Genomic DNA, 9841 nt, shown 5'->3' on the forward strand with positions numbered 1-9841 from the left:
AACAGGCAACCCTGAGCACTGCCTCTGGTACAGGTAGGGCACCCCAGCCTGGTGCTGTTCACCATCACCCCTTTGCCTGGTAAGAAGCATTCATCAAATGAGTCTAGATGTCATTAACAGTGGACTAGTTCAGGAGACTATCCAACACAGCTAAACACCTGTCCTGTAAGGAGGAAGATGTCAAGGGAATGCTATGGGTTAACGTCACACACTAATAGAAATAGTATGAACTAGGCTGCCCAGGGGTGGTGCACGCCTTTAATCCCAGCACTCGGGAGGCAGAGGCAGTGGATCTGAGTTCGAAGCCAGGCTGGTCTATAGTTTGAGGGCAGCCAGGGCTACAGAGTGAGATTTGTCAACAAACATAAAGTTATTAAAAAGTACCATGTATTATTTAAGTTTTTTGTTTGGTTTTTGTTTTTTTAGTTTTTCGAGACAGGGTTTCTCTGTATTGTTTTAGAGACTGTCCTGGAACTCGCTCTGTATATCAGGCTGGCCTTGAACTTACAGAGAGTGGGAATGACGTAGGTTCAGAGTCACATTATCCTGGACAGTCTTAGTCCTTTAAGTACCCATTTATCGACTGCCTGTATCACTGGCCACCCGACTGATGCGTATGTAAATCCTTTTGAAGTGTATGAACAGAACCTTAGTCCCACTGACCCAAAACCTTAGGAAGTCATCAGATGGTGTCAGAGACCCGCCACAGAGATCTCCTTGTTCCGCTGTAACCATCTGACATGCCTTTAGTCACAGCATTCAGGAGGCAGAGGCAGGAGGACGTCTATTCCAGGACAGCCAGGGCTACACAGAGAAACCCTGTCCTGAAACAAAACAAAACAAAAATAATAATAATAATAAAAAAAGAATGTTACAAAGCCATAGCCTCTTGGGCTACTTTTAGTTTCGTTTTGTTGTTTTTAAGCCATTCATCTCTGACAGTGCCTAAGCTAGGTGGGAGGGGGGCATGTTTGATTCCGAGTGGTTGAACTTAAAGCCAAGGGGCGTCACTGTCACTTTCCCCCTCCCCTCCCAACGCCTGGCCGCGAGCAGTGCGCCACTGTCCTTGCTGCTGGTGTGCGGTGTAGCACAGCTGGTAGGCTCAGGCGTGCTAGCCCAGGGCTCTGTACCCCCAGCTTCCTACAAACAAGTGACAAAGGAAGATGGAGGGGAAGGGGGAGCTGTAACTCAAAGTCCTCCTCTACCATACAGAGAGTCGAACAACAGCAACAGCAGACGTCCAACCAAACAAAAGACTGGCTGAATGAAGGAAGCCTACTGACAACGCAGGTGGGCAAACAGCCTAATCTTCCTCCGTCCAAAACCATTTACCGAGTCCCTGTGCTCTCCAAATCACATACACGACGGAGTCACAACCCATCACACCCGACCAGCCAGCCACAACTCTTGTGGTGGCTCCCAGGGTCCCCCGCGCCGCACCTGCCGTAGAACTACACTTCCCATAATCCCAACGGTCCAAACCCTGCCCTCGAAAGCGGTGGAGGCGGAGCCTGTCGCCCCCACCCGGGTACAACGTCCGTAGGTGCTCGTCCTCTGTCCCCTGGGGTTTGGTTCTGTAAGACAGAGACCCGGTGTCGCTGGTGAGGGAGCTGCCCGTCGCAGTGAGGGATGATGAAGGGCTCCGCGGTGTAGCGCGGCAGGGGAGCCAGCAGCCGGCTGGCGGGGAGGCCGGGACGGAGGGGGCCGAGCGTGCCAGCGCAGGGGCGCAGCGGGGCCGCGAGCCGCAGAGCCCCCACCCGGTCCGGGAAGGTGAGTAGGGGATGCAGCGGGACTGACTCTGTCCTGAGACATCCTGCCCCACGGTGAGCATGACAACCAGCATTCCAGACAACTCTAAAATCCATTGACCTCTATGTTATGACATCGGGGTTCCCATAACTTCTAAAACACGCGTGACAAGCAAACGTTCAGGGATTGGCACCCAGTCATCCTGTAGCACGTCATTGACTTTTTGTCGTGCGTTTGTAATACAGCAGAGGCTCGCTCACTTCTCAACATCCCCCTCTCCCCCAGCACTTAGCAAATTGTGAGGTGAAGAGCTTAAAGTCGGTTGCACACTGGGGTAACTGTCTCTGATGCTCCCTGTTTGATGCGCAACGACGACCACGGTACACTAGCTGCACTATGGAGGCAGAGGCAGGTGGATCTCTCTGAGTTTGAGGCCAGCCTGGTCTACATAGTAAGTTCCAGGATAGCCAGGGCTACAAAGAGAAACCCTGTCTCAAAACAAACAAAACCAGTCCAGCCAAGTCCTGCCTGTGCCCAGTCCTAATCATTTGTCATACCTTGTAGTGTTATTTGACTGAGTTGCTTAACCTCCTGGACTTGCTTTCTTATAAAATGAGAAAGTTGGGTTAGATGAATTCTAAGAACTTTTCTAGGTCTAAAATTCTGTGCTTGGTGGATAGAAGAACTCAGATCATGTCACAATAATTGCTAAACACCAATTATTGTGTTAGTTAGCTGAAATCAGTAAAATGTGTAAGTGTAACTATACAAATATATTTGGCATAGCAACATTGTTACAAAGAGCTAACTGTTCTTTTTCTTTTTATATGCATATGGGTGTTTTGCATACATGTATGTCTAAGCACCATGTACATCCAATGCCCGAGTAGGCCCGAAGGTGTCAGACTCCCTGGAACTGGAGTTAGGGACATTCGCTAGTGTGCTGGGAGCCAAACGTCAGTCCACACTCCTACTTCTATATTGGAAAATAGGAAGTGACTGATAATACACGTGTACTGTCCTTTGCTGTTTTGTAGATCATTGTTAAGAAGAATACCGGATACAATGATAAACCCTACGTTCGTGAAGATGGCTCAGATCTTAAGACCATATCTAATAAGTGCTTTATTGATTCCTCGTGGGGTAAAAATGCTTTCAAGTCCTGGATCTAGGATGATCTCAACCCATAAGTCCAAGAAGAAGATCAAAGAATATTACAGGCTTCTGGATCTACGTGAAGGGTGTTCTGTAGATGACATCAGAGAGTCTTTCCATAAGCTTGCCAAGCTGTACCACCCAGACAGCGGCTCCAACAATGCCAATTCAGCAACATTTATAAAGATCGAAGAAGCGTATAGGAATGTGCTTTCCCATGTGATAGCGCAAAGACAGAGTAAAGCTGAAGACACAGAAGATGAAGAAAAATTCAAATACAACACGCCTCAGCACCGACATTATTTAAGCTTCGAAGGCGTGGGCTTTGGGACGCCAAGTCAACGAGAGAAACAGTACAGACAGTTTAGGGCAGACCGTGCGACGGAGCAGGTGATGGAATATCAAAGACAGAAACTTGAGAGGGAGCACTTTGCTAACAGCTTAACTGTCAAAGATGTAAGGCAGAGTAAAGAACTAAAGATAACTCAAGCCATAGAGCGCCTGGTGGAGGACCTCATTCAGGAGTCAATGGCAAAAGGAGACTTTGACAACCTCAGTGGGAAAGGAAAACCTCTGAAGAAGTTTTCTGGCTGCTCCTATATTGACCCCATGACTCACAACCTGAACAGAATATTGATAGATAATGGGTATCAACCAGAGTGGATTCTGATGCAGAAGGAAATCAGAGATACCATTGAGCAACTTCGAGAAGCACTTCTAGTATGTAGGAAGAAGCTTGGGAACCCCTTGACACCTGGGGAACAGAGACAGTGGGACCACGTATGCAAGCAGTTTCAAGAGAACATCCAAAAGCTGAACAAGCGAATTAGTGATTTCAACTTGATCGTCCCCATCCTAACCAGGCAGAAGGTCCATTTTGACGCACAGAAAGAAATGATCAGAGTCCAGAAAATATATGAGGCCTTCCTAGAAGCAAAAGAAATCACAGAAGAAAATCCAACTGACATTAGCCAGGAAGAAGAGAAAACACCCACAGTCAAGGCAGGCTTTCTAAACTGGTTGAATCTATATCTGTGGAAATTTATTAAAATTTGACTATTTAGACATTCACAATCATTTACTGCTCTGGTCAGTTTTGAATTGCCCTGACACCAGATAGAGAACCCGAGATTGATCGATTGTGCCCCAGGGACTGGAGAGTTGTGTGCCTTTGTACATTTCAGAGACCTAATCACACCCCTGGTGACAGATGAGAAACCTGTAAAAAAACCAAGTGGAGAGAAAAGCCAGTCAGTATTGCTATGAGGGTGGATCGAGAAAAAGATGCTCCCTGGGGAGGAGGGAGTTGATTACGGGAAGTTAATCCACGTCAGTTGTCAGGTGATGGACAGGGCTGAGACTCAGATCCATGGTCCACACAGGGCATGAAGCCTCAGCGATCTTTAAAACTCTAGGAACTTAAAGGCAGTCGCTGCGGACAGTTCTAGACATAGGTATTTAAACAACAAACAAAAAAGAAGGGACCTGGAGAAACAGCCCAGGGGTTAAGAGTGCTCGCCTCCCCCCAAAAAAGTGCTTGCTCCTTGCTGCTATTGCAGAGGGATGAGAGTTCAGTTCCCAGCACCCATGTCAGGTGGCTCCCGGCTGCCCGGGACTCCAACCGCAGGGATCCCGTGCCCCCTTCCGGCCTCTGTTGATACCTGTATGCACTCGAATGCACACACATGCATACACGTAAATAATAAATTAAGTCTCCAGATGACACTTAGTTTTTGCAGGTTTACTACTATATATATACATTTTTTGGGGGTTTTTCCAGACAGGGTTTCTCTTTATTGCTTTGGAGCCTATCTTGGCACTCTCTTTGTAGACCAGGCCGGCCTTGAACTCACAGAGATCTGCCTGCCTCTGCCTCCCGAGTGCTGGGATTAAAGGCATGCACCACCACTGCCCAGCAGCTACTGCGTATTCTTCAAGTTCCAAACTGTTGAACGGCTTTTGGAACACCTGCTAGATGGAGGAAAATTGAAGGCCGGGAAATAGCTTATTGGGACTCTGGCACTTGGTTTTTTGTTTTGTTTTGTTTTCCACGACATGTTTCTCTGTGTAGCCCTGACTGTCATGGAACTTGCTCTGTAGACCAGGCTAGCCTCAAACTCACAGAGATCCGCTGCCTCTGTCTCCCAAGCACCGCGATTAAAGGTTTGCATCACCATGCCCAGCGACTCTTGCACTTATAAAGGCCTTCCCTGTGGGCACTAGGCAAAGAAAAGGCCAAGCAAGTGCATGGGCTAACTTAAGATCCATTGGCTATGGACGTTAATCAGTTAAGCTTGTTGATTTAAAAGTTCTAAAAACTGGTTCCAGTGCCAAAGAGTTTGAATTTATTTTTGTAACTTTTAGAAGGGGCATAAATCCTTAGGTTCAATGCAAAGGTAAGAATCTACATCCAGTTTGTTCTCTCATCATAAGTTGAAAGGTTAGGTTTCCATAAACTTTCCTTAAGCACCCAAATGTCCTGAACCAGACTCCCCATCTTAGGGACCCAGATCCCCATCTTAGGGACCCTTCAGTAACGAGGTACCTGAAGTTTGTCCCTTGGCATCTTTGGCAAGCATGAAGAGATTGTTGTTCCTGTCTCATTTTGGGAAATCTGGGGCTCTTGGGCTTGGCTAATGGTTTTGAGAACAAAATTGGGCACCCAAGAGGGTACCAAGGTGGGTGGAGCCAGTCCATCTACAGAGAGCGGTGTAGACAGGGTCTCAGAAGTCCATCTACAGAGAGCGGTGTAGACAGGGTCTCAGAAGAACAACTCCCAATGCTGACTTGGGGCCAACAAATTTGGAGTCCTTCTGGAAAGTTTGTGATGACTAAAACAAAAGAAACCTACACCTCTGAAGGCCTTTCTGCCTCAGTGATCCACCACTAGTCAGCATAATAGGTGATTTTTTTTCCTTTAGTTGGAGTTATTTGGCTTCTAAGGTGGCAGCACCATATATATTGCTATGCATGAAACTGTCAACAACATGAAATATGGCTTTGTGATAAGAACTATGGTTCCAGAATATTCTAGGAGCCTTTTTTCTGTGATTCTTGTTAAAAAGTGGGAATCTGGAGTAATCATGAATAAAACATTTTCAGTATTGTACGTGAGAAGGTGACATTACCAGAAAACTACTAATTTTAGCACTGCTCACTTCATTTGCAAATGTCTATATTAATAAAGTTGTGTTAATGATTATTCAGTAGTTCATTGTTCTATGACAACAGTAAATAATAGCCACGTTCTTAACAACCTAAGTGGATTTTCAAATCTTTTTTGTTCTTGTGTTATTATTTTCTTTAAAAGTCTGTTTCTGTGTGTGCAGATGTTTTGCTTGCATGTGTGTACGTGCACCATGTGCATGCTTGATGCCCAAGGAGGCCAGATCTCCTGACCGTGGAGTTACAAGCAGTTGTGAGCTATCACTCGAGTGCTGGGAACGAAACTCAAGTCTTCTGGAAGAGCAGCGAGTATTCTTAACCACTGAGCCATCTCTCCTGTTCCCCCCCCCCTTTGTTTGAAGCAGTTTCATGCAGCCCAGGCTATCCTCAAACTCACTACGTAGCCAAGGATGACTTTGACCTCCTGACCTTCCTGCTTCCACGCCCTTGGTCCTGGGGGTACAGGTGCCCATCACTGCACCTGGTTTCTGTAGGACCCAGGGTTTCACACATGCCAGGCAAGCACTCTCCCAACTGAGCTACTCCCTCAGCTCCTTCAGATCTTCTTGGTGGATGACAGACATCTGACCGTGACATCAGTCTTCACGTTAAAAAGGCGACTTCATTTGTGTAAAAACAAGCAAACAAAAAACAAACAACAACAACAAACCCTGTCAGGGCCGGGAAAAGCGTTTGCAAGTCCGTAGCTTGCTGAAGTGGGATTAAAGTTGTGCTGCGTGACGCGTGCTGAACTCTTGGCTTTCGTCCAACTGTCAGCTCTTACTGATCATCGTTCTGCTTTCATTGCTGCTGCTGTGATTAAGCACCCTGCAAAGAGCATCGTGGGGAAGGAGTTATTGCAGCACCATTCCCGAGTACAGCCTATTGTTGCAGGGAAGCTGGGTACCAGAAGCTTTTTTTTTTTTTTTTTGGTTTTTCGAGGCAGGGTTTCTCTGTATTGTTTTGGAGGCTGTCCTGGAACTCGCTTTGTAGACCAGGATGGCCTCGAACTCACAGAGATCCGCCTGCCTCTGCCTCCCCAGTGCTGGGATTAAAGGCATGCGCCACCAACGCCCGGCTAGGGCACCAGAGGCTTGACACGGCCAGTCACATCACATCCACAGGCAGTAGCGAGAGACACAAATGCACTCGTGCTTCATGCTCAGATAGCTTTTGCTGTCATTCATTTGAGGACCCAAACCCGGGGGATAGAGCGGGTCCCCCTTTAGTTAAGTCTTCCCACATCCATCAGGGCCAGCAAGCCAAGCCCCAAGCCCAACCCTAGGCTCGCCCGAGGCCTGTGTGGTCTCGGCGCTCCTCCACTGACACTCTTCCCAAGTGACTCTGAGGTTACACCAAGTTGACAAAAGCACCGATAACAATTTCAGAGCACACTGACAAGCACACAGGGAGCCCTGGCTGCTTCTCAGCCCCTCTGCGATGCTCCTTTTTCTATTTGACATTTTTCAAACTGCTTTTATTATTTTGATTTTTTGAGACAGGGTTTCTCTGTGTAACAGCCCTGGCTGTCCAGGAACTCACTCTATAGGCCAGACTGGCCTCGAACTCACAGAGATCCGCCTGCCTCTGCCTCCCTAGTGCTGGGATTAAAGGTGTGCGCCACCACTGGCAGGCATATTTCAAACTCGTAAGACCAGGAAGGACTGGCCCAGCGAGAGCTTCTGATTCATGTGCTTGACTCTCAACCTCAGGCCGACACTGGTAGCTCAGCCCTAAAGCTGAACCCATGAAAACAGCCACTGTACATAGTTAGAGGGAGAGATAATACCTCCAGGGACAAGCAACTTCCCATTAGTCCATCATAAAGGCTTTAGAAATGTCCCACAAGGTAGGAGAAACCCAGTGAGGGTACCCTAGCAGCTGATAACAGAAAGTGTATCTGTCTAGAAATAATATGCCAGGCCAGGCCTTTAATCCCAGCTCTTGGTGGCAAAGGCAGGTGGGTTGCTCTGACTTTGAGGCAAATCTGATAGAGTTCCAGGATAGCCAGGACTACATAGTGAGGCAACTAATGTTTTACCTGTTCTTAGAAATCCGCTGTTCCCTTTTGACTGTGTTTTGGTCATTTGTTATCTATTGAGGTCATAACATCTGCAATTCCTCTATCTGAATTCGCAGAGATCTATAACTGAAGGGACAAACGGACTCCTCACCCTTAGCCCTGGGATGCAGACTCCTTGGTGTATCTGTCATCACTGCCACCTGGCTTTATGCAGAGGACAATGGACCCCCCTACATCTGTGTCTAAAGACAAACACAAATGTTGTAATAGCCCAACACCAACAGCAGACACTAGATTGGAGCTTCCAGTCCTTTTTTACTGAAGGCTCAGACACGAGGAGAGGGAAAACAGTCCTCAGAATGGGACAACCTCACCTGTTGCTGGAGAGTGAGTGACAGAGCCACTGCCATCTCACCTCAGAGGAACATCCTTAAGACCGTGCCTCTGCTCACCCAAAATCTACAGTAGAGCCTGGGGAGGATGGGATTTTTCTCTGCCACCAATCACAGTTTCCAAGATCCGGCTTCCTGTGGGAGGACCCTATCTTCCCAGGTGATTGACACGAGCATTCCTAGCACCCTTAAGAAACAACAGGTCAGGTGCATTCAGCACACGTTAGTGAGCTTACGGATGTTCTCAGAGAAACCCACAGCTGTGGGAAGGGTTCCTGCCCGCGGTACACAGGTAAAGAGGACGTCTGCGCTGCTGAAGATCTGCCACGAGTTTGGTTCCGCTGGTGTGGGTGGCTGGTTCCCGGCTCCTGTGGCAGGTTAGCTTGGTTCTGTTCACTCTCTCACCCAGCCACAATGTATTAATCCATCTGGTATTACTACCGTTAACTGCCCGGGGAGGGCTAACTTTATTAATAAGAGAGAGTTACGTAGCTCACAGCTTTGGACGGCCCAGGGTGCAGCACCGCCACCAGCTACAGCGCAAGTCTCTCGGTTGCATCACATCGTGGCTGGGACCTGGACTACGAAGAGATTGTATCTGGAAACAGGAAGCCAGAAAATGGTGGGCCAGGCTCGTGCTTTTGCAATAACCTTCTGGAGAGAACTAACTAGAGTCCTGTGTAAAATGACCTAATCCCTTCCTGGAACGTGTCCCCTGTTAAGCTAGGGGCCTCCCGCTACTGGTGGGATTGTCTCTTGAATCAGGGGCTCTGTAGCCCACTCTGACCTATACTCACAGCAGTCCTCTGCCTCAGACCCTGATTCAGCACACACCACTACTCTTGATGTGTTTTTTTTATTAACACTTAGTAATTATTCATAATTATGAGCTTTATTATGACATTTTCATACATGTATATTTTTTATCATATCCACCCCATTGCCCTCTCTGTCCCCCCCAACTCCTACTGATTATCTATATATTTATCTACCATTTATTTATTTATTTTGAGACAGGATCTCACTGTGCAGGCCAGGCTGGCCTGGAAATTATAGAGCTCTTCCTGCCTCTGCCTCGCAGATGCATAGGCATGTGCTGCAGCGCCGCTTGCTTATTTATTTATTTGTTTATTTATTTATCAGCCACTCTCTCGTGCCCCAACACTGACCTCAGATTTGCTATGTGACTGCACCTGCCTTTCGGGTCAGCATGCTGGGATTACAGCCATGTGCCACCACGCTGGGCTTATGTCAAGCATTTGGGGCAAGCAGTCTTCCAAGTAATTTACATTTCCAGTTCTAGAGAAACCCCCCCACACCTTTTAAAAGAGTCCATATCACCTCCCAGTAGTACTAT

General features: G+C 47.5%; 1 protein-coding gene and 1 long non-coding RNA gene across 3 annotated transcripts; one reads left to right on the forward strand and one right to left on the reverse strand.

Moving 5' to 3' along the window:
* Positions 1-1220: 1220 nt before the first annotated feature.
* Dnajc28 (DnaJ heat shock protein family (Hsp40) member C28) lies at positions 1221-6106 on the forward strand. Of its 2 annotated transcripts, none has more exons than XM_040750486.1 (2): positions 1221-1290; positions 2787-6106. In XM_040750486.1, exon 2 carries the CDS (start codon positions 2815-2817, stop codon positions 3958-3960), a length of 1146 nt encoding a protein of 381 aa, XP_040606420.1. In that variant the 5' UTR covers positions 1221-1290; positions 2787-2814; the 3' UTR covers positions 3961-6106. The 2 variants fall into 2 exon arrangements, with proteins under 2 accessions (XP_040606420.1, XP_005073869.1); XM_005073812.4 differs by lacking the exon at positions 1221-1290 and adding an exon at positions 1471-1770.
* Positions 6107-6671: 565 nt separating this feature from the next.
* Positions 6672-9070, reverse strand: LOC121141894. Its single transcript, XR_005878830.1, has 2 exons — positions 8467-9070; positions 6672-6897 (listed from the first exon to the last, which is right to left on the reverse strand). It is a non-coding gene; the product is annotated as an uncharacterized LOC121141894 (long non-coding RNA).
* Positions 9071-9841: the final 771 nt, after the last annotated feature.

The sequence above is a fragment of the Mesocricetus auratus genome, unplaced genomic scaffold, assembly GCF_017639785.1.
Source record: "Mesocricetus auratus isolate SY011 unplaced genomic scaffold, BCM_Maur_2.0 Super-Scaffold_100008, whole genome shotgun sequence".
NCBI lineage: Eukaryota > Metazoa > Chordata > Mammalia > Rodentia > Cricetidae > Mesocricetus > Mesocricetus auratus.